This window comes from Perognathus longimembris, chromosome 5, assembly GCF_023159225.1.
Source record: "Perognathus longimembris pacificus isolate PPM17 chromosome 5, ASM2315922v1, whole genome shotgun sequence".
NCBI lineage: Eukaryota > Metazoa > Chordata > Mammalia > Rodentia > Heteromyidae > Perognathus > Perognathus longimembris.
This window is the reverse complement of record NC_063165.1, coordinates 49,930,296-49,948,563: the sequence shown is the minus strand read 5'-3', so window position 1 is coordinate 49,948,563 and position 18,268 is coordinate 49,930,296. Positions and strand designations below refer to the sequence as shown.

The 18,268-nt window shown below is 42.4% G+C and overlaps 1 protein-coding gene across 1 annotated transcript; it reads right to left on the bottom strand.

The window, feature by feature from the left end:
• Nucleotides 1-4,489: 4,489 nt before the first annotated feature.
• On the bottom strand, nt 4,490-18,058 carry Umps (uridine monophosphate synthetase). The gene is made up of 6 exons (XM_048346799.1): nt 17,850-18,058; nt 14,030-14,183; nt 11,811-12,482; nt 9,558-9,733; nt 7,770-7,884; nt 4,490-5,542 (listed from the first exon to the last, which is right to left on the bottom strand). The coding sequence occupies exons 1-6, from the start codon at nt 18,003-18,005 to the stop codon at nt 5,358-5,360; spliced, it is 1,458 nt and encodes a 485-aa protein (XP_048202756.1). The 5' UTR covers nt 18,006-18,058; the 3' UTR covers nt 4,490-5,357.
• Nucleotides 18,059-18,268: the final 210 nt, after the last annotated feature.

Here is an 18,268-nt window from a genome sequence, read left to right as displayed (position 1 = left end):
ACAACCCCCAATTTAAGTTCCCAAAGATATCTTTTTCCATCTATCCATTCGGTCTGAAATACAACATACTTTGCTGAAGGAAAAAACTGTTAACTTGTTGGTTCTATACTCATCTACCAGTATTTCTGCTAGTATTTACAAATAGAATTATCCTATAAGATATTTTTGTAATTTCTTTAATAAATTGTAGCCCTTTTAGTTCTTGTATGAATAGAGGCATATTTTAATTTTTAAGGCAAATGATAATAAACCTTCCTATAGATCTTAAGAGATTTCATCTTATAAACTTAAAAAGATGAAATAATGCTTCATTTTGATGTTGAGGTAAAGAACCTGAGCTGCTGAGTAGCAAAGTTACACAGGCAATGAAATGTAGCATAAGATACTGGGACTACATGCTCTTTCTCTGTCTTTCCCACCACCAGAGGAAGCCTTAAGAAAAATGTTCTAAAACCTAGAGTCCCAAGTATTTTAAAAAAAAAAACAACACAACAACAAAATACTGCTTAGCTACCCCTTCCAAAGAATTGCAAGAAAAAGTTATGCTTTTTAAAAAATTGTGTCATGTTACATTCACATCTCCTGTTAACCAAAGTGAGGAACTCTGGAGTAGTTTAAATAGCATAGACTGCTCTTCTGTTATTTTTCTTTCAAAGAAGCACTTCACGTTGACATTTTCAGTGTTCTGACGTACAAATGTATTAATCACCTTCATTTCTTTACTAAGAAGTTCCTTTTTCTTGTTTTCTGAAGGATGGACAAAAGCCTGAGGTGTACATTTCAGAAAATAAACCACAGCATGAAGACCTCCTATGCTGACCCACATTGTATGAACCTTTCGCCACACGTCCCATTCCACATAATGCCTTGGGGTAAAGCATTTCTTGTCCTGAGTAAGTAGTACTGCCTAGCCTGGCCCGGCCCTGGTCTACAGACACAGCTCATCTCCTGCAGGCAATATGGGTAAAGATTCCAGTTTCTCTTCTTGGAGCCCATCTTTTTTCCAAATGGCATGTCTGTTACAATGATATCCACAGAGCCAGTTCTCAGTGGGCGATTACAGATATCCCACTGAACAGCATCCATGGGCAAGCCCCAGGATGGTTTCCCTTCTTTAATTTGGCTCTTGGTCAATAAAGATGAGATGTTATTTGCTGCTCTTTTCACAGCCAGTGGATTGTTATCACCAGCAATATGGGAACAGTTATACCAGTCAGTAGCTCCCTCTATTGGTATTGCCCTTGGAACTTGTTTTTTTTTTATCACTGTGATTGTATTGTGTGTTGGAGAGTGAAGACAGGTGGGATTATAACTAGTGGAGATTTTCCAGTTTTGTTGATTGAAAAAGCTTAATAAATTCTGAAGAGAAAGAAGCTGTTTTCTAATTTGGAGAAAACATGGCTGTGACTAATTGGAAAGCCGTGAGTCATGAAATGCTTCCAGTCACAGTATTTGACGGTCCACTGTATAATGCACTGGGCTAGGGCCAGAAGGCAATTTTCCTTCCTCAGGAGGTGTCACAGGAGAAACTGACCCAAACAGAGCATATGAAAAGGGGGACTGTCCATGCAGGCGCGTGTTACTGTTGGGGAACTGACAACTAAGGTTGACTGTTGCCATGTGTTTTTTGTAGTGGTATGGGATTTGGCTTTTTTGGCTAGCGCTCTATCACTTGAGCCAGGACTTTTTGTTGCTTACTTGGAGATAGAATCTCTTGGACTTTTCTGCCCAGGCTGGCTTCTAACTGCAACCCTCAGATCTCGCCGTTTCTTTCATAACATGAAGTGCAGGTCTCCTTGCTGAATGTCTGATGATTCTGTTAAAGTGGAACTTCTTCATTCTCAGGTACTATAGGGAAGGGCTTTAGATGTCTTTCTTGTTAGCAGATATGAAAAACAATTATATAAACGAGGTTTCTAAAAATTGTTACCTGATAAAAACTGATAAACATAAAACTGACATAAAAAACAAAATTGCTTGCTTCCCAGATTGCTATAGCGATTACTAAAGTTACTGTGTGTGCATGTGCATGCGCCATGCACTTAGAGCCTGGGTGCTGTCCCTTAGCTTTTTTGCTCATGGCTAGTGCTCTACCACTTGAGCCACGGACTTACCTCTGGCCTTTGGTGGTTAACTGAAGATAAAGATCTCATGAATTTTCTTTCCCAGCTGGCTTCAAACCTTTATCCTCAGATCTCAACCTCTTCTGAGTAGCTAAGATTACAAGTGTGGCCATTGGCAGTAGGCCAGGTTACTAGTTTTAAACCATTTCTAATGTATGGTATTTAGTACTAGTACAGTAACTTGTGAAAAATGTGTAAGCCATGCTTCTGATAAGGGAAACTGTTCTACCTAAGCAAAATTAGGACTTGTTTCCTATGTTAGTTTTCTTTTTTGCTTATAATACAAAACAATTTTAATTTTGTTTCTTTATGTATTTAGAAAGGGTTTTTATACTTAGCCCAGGCATACCTGACTTGCAATCCTGCTTCCCGCTCCTGAGTATAGAGGTTGTAGACATGAGCCACTGTGTCAAGAGTTTTGTTTTGTTTTAAATTTTAACATCATTGTAAAGTAGTATACAGAGAGGTTTCAGTTTTTTTCTTTTGCAGTGTTGGAGAGCCAAACCCAGGGCTTAGTGCACTCCAGGCAAGTGCATCCAGCCCTGTTTTTCAGGCTTTCATTATGTAGCCCCAGCTGCCACAAACTTGGGTGTTTCTTAGTCTCCAAGCTGGGATGATAGGAATATACCACTACTTACCCAACCTGTTCTTAATAGTAATTAGCTTTAATAAAGCTTTTGTTTAATTAAGAAGGATGAGTTACTTCAGTTGGACAGCTGGGAGGTGTTTGTGTGTTGGGGATGGGGGTGGTGGTGATCAGCTTTGACTTCAGGACATTGCTTGAACCACCTTCCCAGATCTTTCAGCCTTTAGGTTTCCAGATAAGGCCTCAATTTTTTTTTTTGCCCGAGCGGACTTACTTCTGATCATCCTAACTTAGGGCTCCTGCATAGCTGGGATCACAAATCCCAGGGGTGGGCCTCCTGAGTAGCTGAAGTTATGGGCTGTGAGCCACCATACTGACCCAAATCAAACTGTCTATGGCAGTCTATTTAATGGATTGTGCTATGGGCCAGAGTAAGCAAATTTGGTGTTAAATGAGCCCATGGATAGCCACCTGGTCTTTTCCTAGTGTTTTAAGCTTCCAATGTTGGATATTCTGCATTCCAGTACTCAGAGTAGGCATAGTAAACTGGGAACTGGCCTAAAATTGCTGCTTTTTAAGGAAGACCAATGTTTAGTTTGTAAAACCCATAATTCTGAGACCACCAAACTTCAAGTGGTTGTATTTCTGCTACAAGAAATGGCAGCAGATGGACTATTTCAATATTTTCCAAAGGGATTTCATCATACTGCTATTTCAGTGGCACATCTACTGCTGAGTCTGTTTTCTGGTTTTACAGCTTTGCCTGCAGGAAGACCAATGTGGTTAGAAGACTACTGGGAAGTGTGTCTTCTAGGTTAGTGTTTTGAAATTAATTGGCAGAGCCAACTTCCTCAACAGAACCTAACATGTTTCTAATGCTGCAAAAGTGACAGGAATAATGCTGTGAGGTGTTAAAAGTGTTGCTTCAAGGCGTTATTTTCACCAGGAAATCTGTGTCTCCAGTAGAAGCCCGCCATTCCACACTGACAACCTGAAATGGGCTCTCACAGACGAGATCAAACTGCTCTTAAACGCACTTGTTCCACCAAACAAGAGATGTTTCCCCAGAAACAGGTAACACCTCTGACACGGAGTTTTCCAGATGTATCAGAACAAGGTTCCACATCCTGACGAGACCCTAACCCTCTATTTTCCCCTGGTTATGCCCTCCCCTTTGACTTGATGGAATTAGGCTGTAACCAGACACTTCTAGCCCTTGTTCTTACTCCTTAATTTGGTCATGGATACTATGACATGGTCTTTCCCAGCTTTGAAGATTCCATTTTTGGGGGCTGGGAATATGGCCTAATTGTAAAGCACTTGCCTTATATACATGAAGCCCTGGGTTTGATTCCTTAGCACCATACATATAGAAAAAAGCCAGAAGTGGTGCTGTGGCTCAAGAGGTAGAGTGCTAGCCTTGAGCAAAAAGAAGCCAGGGACAATGCTCAGGCCCCGAGTCCATGCCCCAGGACTGGCAACAAAAACAAAACAAAAAAGATTCCATTTTTGCAAGGTATGTATTACATTACTCATGAAAGAATAAGCATGAGGTGAATTAGGGGAAAACGCTGATGTAATTAATGGGTTGGTACGATGACTTAACAGAAAAGGCTGCAGTTGCTAATACTTGTATAGGATCCTGAATGTGGTGAACCTTGGTCAAATCCCCTGGTACTTGTCTCCCCTGTATACTGGGTCCTCAAGTCTTCTAATGGGCAGGTACCTGCTGAATGCTAACTCACCTCTTGGGCTAGAAAAAGAACTTAAAACGTGGGTCATGTGTGGGGACCTGAATCCCAGGACCATAGTGACAATCTAGATGACAGCCTGAACAAAAGTGGGAAATGGGAAAACTTGTGGGAGGCCATGGATTTGGACTGAGCCCAGTAAACCAATACAGATTTAACTGGGTGGTTGCAGGAAGTACTGCAACCAACGAACCAGGAGAGTGTAAACAGCGGGCAGGAGGGTGTAATAGCACAGCAAGCTGGTCTGGGGGCTGCCTGCTTTGTAAACAGTTTTGCCTTTATTCAGATTCTGATCCAAACTGGACAAAAAGAATTGCCTTTTAACAGTAGTGAAGGCTGGCTTCCCACTGTAATGACAGCTGGGATATTTAAGTGGGATCCTTAAGCCATCCCCCAGGTAGAACCTGAGGCTGGTGGCTGACAGGAAAGAAGTAGCTTTTTCAAATAAGGTAGGAGGCAGCTGTGAAGGATTCCTGCTGCTGAGAAGTGAACTAGAGGCTCACAGACAGTCATTCTCCTTTCCCATCTGCACTCGGGAAGAGGAAGGGTAGTTCTTGATCCAGCAACATTTGAATACCTGGACTGCCACTTTTATGAGTTCATAGACATTATTTGGGCAACATGTAACAAGAACACGTGCTATACTGGTTTTACACTCCATTTCTAAAATTGTCTTGTTATGGCTGCCAAACAAAGCAGTCTCAATAAAAGCAGGTCTGAAAATGAGTGTGCTATATAGTTTCAATGCAGTGATTATCAGCCACTCAACATTTTCCAGTCGATGTTTTTAACTCAAGTCCCTCCCACACAGGCCCTATACAAGAATCCACCCAGCAGGAAAGGCTAATCATTTCAAGACAGCGATTTAGGAGGAGGCCAGTAAGTTTCAGTGCATTTTTATGAGTGTAGCGATGAATCTGCAAGTCTACTTAAATAAGCTTCCCAGGCAGCCTTTCGGTACATCTCAGCTGCTTCTATGCGGTTAGCAGCTGAGAGTATTCCCCGGCCCACAATGATGACATCAGAACCTCGTTTACCAATAACTTCTTGTGGACTGTTGTACTGTTGGCCAAGATGATCCCCTGTAGACAAAATAAACAAACAAACCTAAAAACCCATAATACAAGTATCTGAAAACCTGCCACATCTCCTCTGAAACAGTAACTTTAAAAATGTTCCTGCTTTCTAGTGCCAGGTGATGAGATTCACTGATCTGCCAGAGCACCTGAAGGAAGATGATAACCAACTCTTGTCAATGTAGGTAATTCTAGTATATTTACAGTTTTGGGTTTGTTTTTGTTTTTAATATGGTTAATCTACTATTTCCAAGAAAAGATTCAGTAGAACCTTCCTTCAAGGCATCTAGCCTGATGACCACCATTTGCATGACCCTTTCTGAGAGGCCTCGGAAGCATTTACACCCTAATCCTTCACGGACACTTTTAGTTAAGAAAGGGCATTCTGATAAATGGCATGGGAAGCTTTATCTCTACCAGCCCACCTCTAACTGCACTAACTAGTCAAAAGCTGTGGGGCTAAGGCACTCCTGAAACAGGCACCCATGATATTTCTCACTATCGTATCTACTGTCTGTTTAAAGTTACCAAATGGATAGGCCAAGAACCAAATCTGATTCAGAATGTTTGGCACAAATGTGGAACTTAAAAATTGTCCAGAGTTTTTGCAAACCGATGCAAAGTTTTATGAATTTATGAAGCCTTACGTAGGCCTTTCCGTGGAGGCCTGCACTATGACAGGAAAGGGCAGGAAGCATCCAATGACCTTACTGTTTTTAATCAATTCAATTCTCACTAGCCTGTTCTTCACAGTTAAAAATGTGGTTATAACCAAAGTGCCTGTAATCCTAGCTACTCAGGAGGATGAGATCTGAGGATCGCAGTTCAAACCCACCCCAGGCAGGAAAGTCCATGAGACTCTTATCTCCAATTAACCACCAGAAAACTGGAAGTGGCACTGTGGCTCAAATGGTAGAGCACTAGTCTTGAGCTGAAGAGCTCAGGGACAGCGCCCAGGCCCAGAGTTCAAGCCCTCCAACTGGCAAAAAATAAAAAGTGGTTATATATCAACCTTCCTTCCTAGTCTCAAACACTAATCTGGTCATCTGATCAGCACACTGCCCATTCCTTTAACATCCAAGTTGTTCCACAGAGTGCTCCTCTCCTTGGACCTGCTAGTCTACAGTATTCCATACACATGCCACATAATCAAAAAAGCAAAATGGTCCCTGTTCGTAATATAGCCAAAGTAACTGGGAAACACTGGCTGTAAAAGAAACGCACTCTTTCCACACCACGGGTAAGTAGAGCCAGTGTCTCCCTTGGGGATGAGTTAATGACCAAGGTAAATCGATTTACTTTCTCTGAAACTTTGCAATGATAAAAGTAAAATCTAAGCTGACAAATTCCACTGAGAGGTGAGTTATTTACATAGCCATTAAGTGAGAACCCTAATGACCAAATTACTACTCCAACCTCTTAAGTCTACAAGGGAAAGAAATAGGAAGCAAGCTATGTCCACACCAGTAATTGTGATGGACACCTTTCCAGCCATATTTTAAGTCATTCTTCCCTCATTCATTGAAATCAAGTCGATGATCAGATTCCTACAGAACATTTAAATCAAACATATCTCTATATTACCCCTTGGTTGAAGGAAAGACTGCACTACATTTTTCAGACCGCTTAGTATTTCATGTTCCAATAGGCTTGGGAATCGTGGCAGAAGTGAAGCCCTCCATGCTGGAGATTCATGGTGTATATTTGCACAGAGAAACAAAGGCTTAATTCTGTAAGCTTCTCTAGATTCCAAACTCTGGAGCACACAATACTTTCTTTTGGCAGTATATTCAGAATACCAATTGGAAAACACGAATCTTAAGTATAAGGTTGTGGCATATATCAAAGACTCTAAAATTTAATCCTAAAATTAGATTACAAGCTGTTTTGCAAATACAGACCAATATCAGACTAGTATATAGATCAAGAATGCCTTTCTTGGGCTTGGGGATATGGCCTAGTGGCAAGAGTGCCTGCCTCATATACATGAGGCCCTGGGTTCAATTCCCCAGCACCACATATATAGAAAATGGCCCGAAGTGGCGCTGTGGCTCAAGTGGCAGAGTGCTAGCCTTGAGCAAAAAGAAGCCAGGGACAGTCCTCAGGCCCTGAGTCCAAGGCCCAGGGCTGGCCAAAAAAAAAAAAAAAAAAGAATGCCTTTCTTTAGCAACAGTTTTGTTCGTATTCTTTATAACATGAGTAAAAATGCGGTTTTGAAAACAGACAGACTTACCTCCTGCTTGTAACTGAACTCCTGGGGTCAAGTGAAGAAATTCTGGTTTCATACTAACTCGAGAACCAGAAATAAAACCAATCACAAATTCGCAATGCTCTTCAGCCATTCCAACCTATAGAAAACATGCCATATTATAAGAAAAAAATAATTATCCTGATTAAGTAGTTATAACTTGCTACGCATATGCCTTTTCTCCTTTCATGTTAAACATAAGCTCATTACCTAAAACATGTCATTTTAGATATGAATGACCAAACAAGTGTTTGCTGCCTTAGACCCCAAGATAACCTCTTCCCCCTTGTAGCTCAACAAAATCCCTGTACTTCTGTATCTAAAACTCAAGGTGTTGCCCAAGTATTTATCTGTAATTATCCATTCTCAAATACCAAGAGCTAAGGTTCATCTCCGTCTCTTTCCTTCTTCTTCCACCCCAGCTATGAGCTGTCTACTTTTTACACTACTGTCTCACGTGCACACCAAGTCTGCCTTTCTGCTTTGCTCTTCCCTGATTCTGTTCCACTCTGGCCACCAGCTATCACCAGGAATAAGTCACTTCCTGTCCTGGAATCAGACTTAGACTCCCAGGATATTAATATTAGCAATGACTTCTTAGCCCCCCACTTGTGAGGTGCAAAATCAGGTATTATGGAACATTTAGGGGAGGAGCCAGAACCTGACCCTATAGCCAAGCAAGTTCTTAACAGCTTCACATACAGTCTTTAACTATGAATTATACCAGGAAAACGTGAAAAGGCACTTTGTGTGTGTGTATGCTGGTCCTGGCTTCAACTCAAGGCCTAGGCACTGTCCCTGAGTTTTTGCTCACGGCTAGCCCTTGAGCCACAGCTCTACTTCTGGCTTTTTTTTGTGTGTGTGTACTTTAGTGAAGAGTCTCATAGACTTTTCTGCCCAGGCTGGCTTCAAGCCAAGATCCTCAGATCTTAGCTTCCTGAGTAGCTAGGGTTACAGGCATGAAACACTGATGCCCAGCAGAAGAGACACTGTAAGTAGGAAATGTGATATGCCTGGCTCAGGGTGGGGTTCAGGGCTGCACTAACACATATGTACAGAAAAAACTTTTAATACTGGAAGAAACAATGTAACTTGACCCCCTTAGCTTTTCCCACCCATACCAATCACCATCAGAGACAGAGTAAGAAGCTGCCACTTAATGGGAACTGCTGTCATGAGACTACAGCACTGTGGAAACCAGAATAAACTGCACATCTGGAAAATTCTTTTCAACCAGCTGAGAGGAAAACAGCAGTTATAAGAAAGATAGCTTAGCTGGGTGTTGCTGGTGGCTCACACCTGTAATCCTAGTAACTCAGGATGCTGAGGATTGTGGTTCAAAGCCAGCCAGGTAGTAAAGTCTATGAGACTCTTATCACCCATCAACCATCAGAAAACTGGAAGTAGAGCTATGGTTTGAAGTGGCAGAGCACCAGCCTTGGGGGAAAGAACTCAGGGACAGCACCCAGGCTCTGAGTTCAAGCCCCTTCACACACACATACACAGCTGAAGACAGACCCTTATTTAACTATCTGTGTCTTAGTGTTTCTTTCAGAGTGTGATTCAAATTCCTTAAGAGTCCACTAGGAGATATTAAACACTACTGAGTATCAAGGAACTGTATCAAACTCTTGTTAGCTTGCTACCACAGCAACAGCAGCTATTTGCAGGGTGAAACAGGGATTCCCACAGACCCCAGTGACATTTTCTTGCCCTGGTGCATGTAGCATAACAGCCCTTGCCTTCTCTCCCACCAATCCCTCTGTCACTCACCGCTGCTTTAGTGTAGTTCCCAGTGGCCAGGGAGCCAGCAGAGCTCATTTCTGCAATGAGTAGGCACCCCCTGTGCAAAGGCAGGCCAACTTCCTGTAGGCCTTTCACAACCCCTGCACCTGGAACCACGTGAGCATTTACTAGGTCTGCCCAGGAAGCTATTTTAAAGACACCACCTAAGGGAGGAAAAAGATACATGCCAATTTTCAAACAAAAACCTCTTTGGTTTTACCAACATGTTGATGAAAGTCAAACATTTCAAAAACTTCAGTGATCATCTACCTGGCAGCTAGGTGAGAAAGCAGTGAGAAGAAATTCTTAGGAGCTCTACTTTGTCAGGAATACTGATTTATTTTTGCAGACTGAAGCTTGGAACTACTGCTAAAGCTGATGCAATTAGAAATGGGCTCCAATGAAGAGAAGCATTTACTGAAATCAAAGACAATGATATCCTTACACTTAAAGACAACCAATTTCCACCCAACAACTCAATGTTATTTAATTAGCTCTTCTTAACTACTTTAATTTCAAAAGAGGAACTTTACACATTTTAAAAACTAGTGGTCATGATTTTTTTTTTGGGGGGGGGGGGGCGGGGGTTGGTCCTGGGGCTTAAACTCAGGTCTGGGCACTGTCCCCGAGCTTTTATACTCAAGGCCAGTACTCTACCACTTAGCTACCCAAGAACAGAAAGTGGCACTATGGCTCAAATGGAGATAAAAGTCTCACAGACTTTCTTGCCTGGACTGGCTTCAAACTGCAATCCAATCTCAGCCTTCTGAGTAGCTAGGACTACAGGTGTGAGCCACCAGCACCAGGCAGTAATGATTAAAACCAACAAAACTATATGCGAATCTGGGTGCTAATGGTTCATGCCTATAATCGTAGCTACCCAGGAGGTTGAGATCTGAGGACCAAGGTTCAAAGCTAGCCTGGGCAAAAGAGTCAGTGAGACTCGTATCGCTAATTAACCAGCAAAACATCAGAAGTAGAGCTGGGACTCAAGTGGTAGAGCACCATTCTTGAGCAAAACTCCCCCAATAAGCTGAGACTCTGAGTTCAAGCCCTAGTACTAACACACAAACACACACGCACACACACGCGCACGAAAAGGGGCGGGGGGCAGACATGCAAACCCGAATAAAGGTTGTACAATTCTTATGACATTCAGTAACTAAGCTAAGGGGAAGGACAGTATTAGGGCATCTGCACATGAAGCCAGTCACATATAGACATTTCTATTAAAAACAGCTTGGGAATATGCATATGTTACTTTAAGAAAAAGTTACCTCAAAGATACCTAAGATAAGTAGTAATATGGCCAAATATCTACTATAAAGTCAGGAAAAAAAAGTTTGCTATATATAGTATGTTCACATCCTTTTTTTAGGGGGCAAGGTGCTAATCATGGGACTTGAACTCGGGGCCTAGGTGCTGTCCCTAAGCTTCTTTTGCTCAATGTTAGCACTCTACCTCTTGAGCCACAGCTCCACATCTGGCTTTTTTAAAGTAGGTTACTGAATTGTTTCACAGACTTTCCTTCCAGGCTGGCCTCCAACCACGATCCTCAGATCTCAGTATCTTGAGTAGGTAGAATTACAGTAATGAGCCAACTGTGTCCATTTATAAGAACATCAGACATTTGCACAGAATAAGTAGAACTAAGCATTTTTTCTAATAAATAGAACTTGACTTCCTATTTGCTATTTAAAAACTTTGAGATAAAAATGTCTTAACTGATCTTTTTCTGTTAAAAACAAATCCAATCATTATACCTTGCCTTTTCACTGTTTCTTCTATCTACTATTTCTGCTAGGGCCAGCATCTAATCACTTTGCCTCCCCATCCCTATCCCCTGCACCCTCACGGTAAGTACATATCCATACTCTAGGAATTAACCCTGCAGGGCTCTCAATCAATACAAGATGCCTGGAGCTCACTGCTTTACATTTGCAGGAACAGATACTTCCCCTGGTGAGCTAATGAAAGGATCCTGCACAGATCATAATGGTTTGTAGTGAGTACGCGGGGTTTGCCTACCAGAGGTAAGAAGTCAACAGAAGAAAGAGCTGAGAGAGGGGAAGAGAACAATTTCAGAAGATATCACTTGAGCTCCTGGATCCAACCACGCTGGACAGCCTAGCTCTATGGTTGTACTTCCAGTTATGTTTGCAAATACATCATCAACTTTTTCCCTTTTGCCAGTTCAGGCTGGATCTCTGATTCTTGGGGATTTCTCAAAAATACCCTTACCTTCATACTGTTTTTTGACTGTGCTTCCTATATCTGCAAATTTTCGGTCTTCAAATATTAAGAACTCATGACGTTTTGCCAGAGCTGTCAACTCCTTCATCACATCCAGAGTAAAATCATCCAAAATGTCAACATGAGTTTTGAGCATGCAGATGCTGGGTCCTAAGTTATCTGCTAGCTGCAAAAGCTCAGTGGCATCTGAGACATCAGCAGACAGACACAGATTGGTCTCTTTCTTCTGCATAAGCTGCAGAAGCTTTGATGCAACAGGGTGGGTCCGAGGCAGCTCTGCACGTGCACCAAAGCTGAGTTCCTTGGGTGCATCCTTTAGAGAAGGAAGAAAGCCATTATGATTAGCTGCCACGAAAACATTCTCCTGAATGAATCTCTTCACTCTCCCAACCATCTCAGAATCAATTTTTTTCTGCTGCTCAAGAATCTCAAGCATTTTGGACAGTGTGCACACTGAGTGGAGACGGATCCCGTATGCTTCCAACTTGTCCTTGCCCCCCTGCTCTCTGTCCAACAGCACGATGGCGTCAGTGACCCTCAGGCCCTCCTTCTGAAGAACCTCAACAGTTTCCAAAACGCTAGATCCACTGGTGACAACATCTTCAATAATCAGACAGGTTTCTCCAGGGTTGATTGTTCCCTCTACAAGACGCTTAGTACCTAAGAATAAAAAATTTAAACTAATTACAATGTACACACACACACACACTTCAGCCAACTCAAGATACATACCACAGAATGCATTTAGTGGAGAGTTATGAAGAATGAGATGTTCTAAATCTTATATTCTGAACATCTACTTTGGAGCTATTTTGTTTTCTGATCACTCTTCAATGTGCCACATTAACTGTTTTGTTCAGTATTTCTGTATCTCCAAATTGCCATTGTATATAAAATAACTATAAGAAATTTAGAAATTTGTTTTCCAATATAAATTAATGAGTATGTAGGATCAAATATGGAATTTCTCAAAGCACAATACCCTAGATTTAGCAGTTACAAAATAAAATTCTCAACTAAATTCCTTTTTCTATCAACTATTAAAAGTTCATCACTCAGATGTCTATACAATTTATTTTTGAAAATAAATTCAGAAGGAAAACATTTTTGCAACCTTTTTAGACCCATTACAACTTTATGTGACTAAATATACTACTTTAACCCCACATCCCATTATTTTCATATAATCTATAAGCTGTCAATGACTCAGGCTGTAGACTTCATAGACTCATTTGCTAGAGAGTCATCTTTTTATTTTCCACCACTAATTAATCTTGTTTTAAAATAGGTGGGTATTTTATCCATCCATTTCTTGAGTCATCTCTGAGTGTTCTCATTTCTTTCAACTCCTTTCTTTCAAGAATTGACAAACCTGCTAGGCGCCAGTGGCTCAAGCCTGTAATTCTAGCTAACTAAGAGGCTAAGATCTGAGGATTGTGATTCAAAGCCAGCCCAGGCAGGAAAGTCTTTATCTCCAAAGCCAACAGTAGACTGTGGCTCAAGAGGTAAAGTATTAGGTTTGAGAGAAAGAAAAAAATCAGGAACAGTGTGCAGGCCACCAATTAAAGCCCTAGGGGGGAAAAGAAAAGCATATGCTCCTAGGACATCCTGCTAGAGAGAAGATCAATACACAAGTTGATGTTTCAACTGCCCAATCAACACAAAACATTTCAGGCCTGAAAGCTAATGGAAATGAAGGTGATTTAAATCAGTTGTTAACCAATTCCACAGGTGACAGTAACTTAAAGGACTTAGGAAGAAAATTCAAATACTAGGAAAATAATAGTGCAGGAAAAAATTCTAACAGGTTACACATTAGCTTAAAGTTTTATGCTACTTAAAAAAATTTATTGTAGGACTGGAAGTGTCGCTTAGCGGTAGAGTGCTTGCCTAGTATGCATGAATCCCTGGGTTTGATTCCTCAGCACCACATAAACAGAAAAAGTAGGAAGTGGAGCTGTGGCACAAGTGGTAGAGCGCTAGCTAGCCTTGAACAAAAAGAGGCCAGGGACAGTACTCAGGCCCTGAGTTCAAGCTCCAAGACTGGCAAAAAAAAACAAACCCCAAACTATAAAGGTGATGTAGAGAGGGGGTTACAGTTACTGAGGTACTGAGTACATTTCTTTTTGAATAGTCATCCCTTCCCCTCATTTTCTCCCAGTCTTCCCCCCACCCCCTTTCCCCAGGCAGAGCTACTTTTATCTTACCGTAATCCTTTGTTTCTTTCCTTCTAATGAGCATTGGAATTTGATTGGTCGAACAGATAACTGTAGCCAGCGGCAATGCAGTGTAAGGTACCCCACACACAGTGTCAAAACTGATCTCTGCATTTTGGGCAGTTTGGAATAAAATATCTGCAACCTGTAAACAAATGAATACATATACCTCGTTGTTATTATTTTTAAATGACACAAATCATGTGACAACCTTAAAGATAGATAACTTGTTAGAGGATGATCACAAACCTAATGGTGGAAGAGAAGAGGAATAAATGCCTTGTATTAAATTTCAGGGTATTTATATCCATAAATTCATATGGTTACAAATGAATTACTCAAGATTAGCCCAACAGTTGGTTTTCTGAAGACATAAACTCACAAGGGAAAAGATTAAAAACGATCTGGTCACATTACTATTGTGAAATCCTACTAATCAAACATAATATAAATGCAAGAAAGAACCCACTCAACCTGACTCAGGACACACTCTTAGGGTACTCTAAGGGTCATGACATTGATCCTAAAGATAAAGAACAGTCCCCAGACTTCCTAGTACCTCTTAGCAATGTTATGCTTTCAGTATTTATGCCACTTGGCTCAAGTTTCTTCAGAAAGTCTTCAATTAAGAAGTTTCATAAACAGAGCCTATTGTGTGACATATACGTTATACTTTCCACATAAATAGAATTTTCATGCCAAAAGCTGTATTTCCACTCTACAGTTACCAAAAAAAAAAAAAAAAGAAAGAAATTATTCATAGCTACTTCATAAACTGGAAGTCTTTGGTTTTTCTCTGTGTGTGTGTGTTTGTGATGCTCCTGGGACTTGAACTCTTCCTGAGCTTTTTATTTTATGCTCCAGGCTAGCACTACTATACTTCTTGAGCCATAGTTCTATGTCTGGCTTTCTGGTGGTTAATTTTCCATAAGAGTCTCATGGGTTTTCCTGCTGGGCTGGCTTTGAACCACAATCCTCATGAGGGACTGGTGTGAGCCACCCCCGCATGCTAGAGGCCTTTTAAAATAATTTTTGCTTCTGTACTTTTAAAGATCTTTGGGTATTTTTAATTTGTAACTATTTCTCATACTAAAAATGTTAATATATCCTCCAGCTGTTTATCACTAGTTTCAGTGGATACATTTTGGAATACAAATGTTAAGTGATTTGATTTGCTGTCTACATCTCAGAGGGCGGGGGACTAGACAGGGCTATATCTAGCATAGTGGAAAGAATTTGCCTTAGAGTGAGCAAAGCTCTAGGTTGAATCCTCAGCAAAACATAACACACAGAAGACTATGAAATTGGGAAATTTTTCATGTTATTTCAATCTTATATTTTCACTTCACTATTTCCACAGAATTTACCTCCAACATAATACAAATTTGTTTGAAAAGATTCTGGTATAGTGCTTCTCTTCATGTATATAAACTGAGATGTATGTTAACTTACATTTAAAATTGTAAATTATGATCATGCCTCCAAATCTTAAGTCTTCTGCATTACAATTTTTTGAGCACAGAAATAAAATTTATAAATATTGATGGCAGCATGAGAACATTTTTTGGAAATGCATTTCTTAGTGACATAAATAGTAGCTCCCCCTTACAATTAATGCTCACATAAAACTGTAGTCAAATATTACTTATACTAGGAGGTTCAGTGAGCATAAACTGAATTGCTTTTTTTTTGTTTTGGCAGTCCTGAGGCTTGAACTTAGAGCCTAGACACTGCCCCTGAGCTTTGTTTTGCTCAAAGCTGGCATTCTATTGAGCCACAGTGCCACTTCCAGCTTTTTCTGTTTATGTGGTACTGAGGAATCAAATCCAGGGCTGCATGCATGTTAGGCAAGCACTCTACCACTAAGCCACATTCCCAGTCCACTCTATTGCTTTTGGGAATGTAAATACTGAGAATCTGTACATAAAGCAACAGATGTGAAAAGCTATATTATAATCAGATCTTTCTCCTCCCCAGTTAACTGCCAAAAGTTGGACATACACACCATGACCTAGCACCAAAAATGTTTTTAACTTTCTACCAAGAGATGACTTTTAAACCATCTCTTCAATAGAAAAATGTTTCCATGCATCCCACACCTTCTCTATAGTGATGACACACATAGCAGGATACTATATAATAGCAAGATTCCAGATGGTAGGAAGTTAACAAGTTAAACCCACTTCAATCAATGCTTCAGTCTTTTTTTTGGGGGGGGGGGAGGGGGGAGAGCAGTCGTGGGGGCTTGAACTCAGGGCCTAACTTCTTTTGCTCAAGGCTAGCACACTACCACTTGAGCCACAGCACCACTTCCAGCTCTGTTTATTTGGTACTGAGGATTTGAACCCAGGGCTTCCTGCATGCTAGGCAAGTACTCTACCACTAAGCCACATTCCCAGCTTTTTTCATTCATGTTTACAATAACCAAACACATAGGTGTCCAGTGAACTCTAAACTGTAGGGAACTTCTAAGGCTTTGTACTTTCTGCCTTACTGGAATTAAGGGTGTTGCACCACTATGCTTGGCTACGTGTCTTCTTGATAGAACTTTTTGTGATGATGGAAATATTTATACCACCTAATATGGTAGCTACTACCACATTAAAAATGCATAGTGCCAGAAGCCAGGGGCAGTGCTCAGGCCCTGAGTCCAAGGCCCAGGACTGGCCTAAATAAATAAATAAGCATAGGCCCTGAGTCCAAGGCCCAGGACTGGCATAAATAAATAAATAAATAAATAAGCATAGTGCTGCAGGGAACCAGTGGCCGGTCGGTGGTTGAGCTCTGAGCCAGCCCAGACAGTAGAGTCCCTGAAAGTTTTATCTCCAATTAACCAGCCAAAGGCCAGAGGTAGAGCCTATGGAGACCCAGAAGTTGACTGGGCAGTGTAAATAAAGTCATTCCCAGGTGATTCCTATATGGGAAGCTGAGAAACCGCTCACCTAGACCAAATACCTGTCACCCAGACTATGCCCACCACCGGGTCTTTTTTTTTTTTTTTTTTTTGGCCAGCCCTGGGCCTTGGACTCAGGGCCTGAGCACTGTCCCTGGCTTCTTCCCGCTCAAGGCTAGCACTCTGCCACCTGAGCCACAGCGCCACCTCTGGCCGTTTTCCATATATGTGGTGCTGGGGAATCGAACCATGGGCTTCATGTATACGAGGCAAGCACTCTTGCCACTAGGCCATATTCCCAGCCCCATCCACCACCGGGTCTTAATTCTTGCTCAACAAAAACTACGTCCCCGCTCCCCTTTTTGTGCCAGTCCCAGGGCTTGAACTTGGGGCTTGGCTTCTGTCCCTTACCTTTTTTTTTCTTCTTCTTTAGGCCAGCACTCTTATTACTTAAGCCAGTGCTCGGGAATAACTGGTCTCAGAGACTTTGCTGTCTGAGTTGACTTTCCTGCTAGATCTCAGCCTCCTGGGTAGCTAGATTTACAGGCGTGAGCCGCTGGTGCCTGACTTTTTCCAAAGTATGTGACCAGCTACTAAATTCTCTGCTCATTCATCTTTTCCGTTCTTCTCCAATATTACTTTGGGGGATGGGGGGGACTGACTACCTAGAACTCCCTCAAGGGCTTCCCGGTCGCAGGGTTTCCCAACAGCACGTGCCAGAGGCGGGCGCTCGAGAACCGGTTACAGTCCAGGTCCCCACGCGCGCTGCGCATCCCGAGCCGGCTCCCGCGGGGTGCGCCTGCGGGGTCGCGGGCTCCGGTGGGGTGGGCCCGCGGGGTGGCCGCCCCCGGGGCCCGGCCCAGCCCCGCCGCCCCCTCCGTCCCCCGGCGCTGTCCCGCCTTCCCTCCCGGCGGTTACCTGACGGAGAAGGCGCGGTCGGGACACGATGCCCCGCAGGTCGACGTAGATGGGAGAGGAGAGCCCGCTCTTCAGCACGAAATCCCCAAACTTGAAAGCCTGCTCGTCGTACAGCTCCGCAACCAAGGGTCCCAAAGCCGAGCCCGGAGCCGCCATCCTCGCGCGCGCGCTCCGCTCTCCGAATACCAAGCTACGCGCCGGCTCTGGCGCCCCCGTGACGTCACGCATGAAGCCCCGCCCCTTCCGCAGCCACTTCCGGTTTGTGCAGCGCAGCCCGGCTGCCACGGCGCTCTGGACCTCTGGGGAGTCTCTATAAGATTCCACTGACTCCAGGGTCGGTGAGGCCCAGCTCAGACTCTCAGGGAATCTGTCTAGATGCAGACTACTGTTTGTACCTCATGACCTCCACTACCATGCTG

What these genes read in the sequence shown, in the direction of transcription:
- Umps (XM_048346799.1), bottom strand. Translation starts at nt 18,005, where the DNA reads ATGGCGGCTCCGGGCTCGGCTTTGGGACCCTTGGTTGCGGAGCTGTAC. An exon ending in AGTCAAAAAACAGTATGAAG is followed by an intron (nt 9,734 to 11,810) that starts GTAAGGGTATTT and finishes TTCCTCCCTTAG; the next exon opens with GTGGTGTCTTTAAAATAGCT. An exon ending in AGTTCAGTTACAAGCAGGAG is followed by an intron (nt 5,543 to 7,769) that starts GTAAGTCTGTCT and finishes TTTTGTCTACAG; the next exon opens with GGGATCATCTTGGCCAACAG.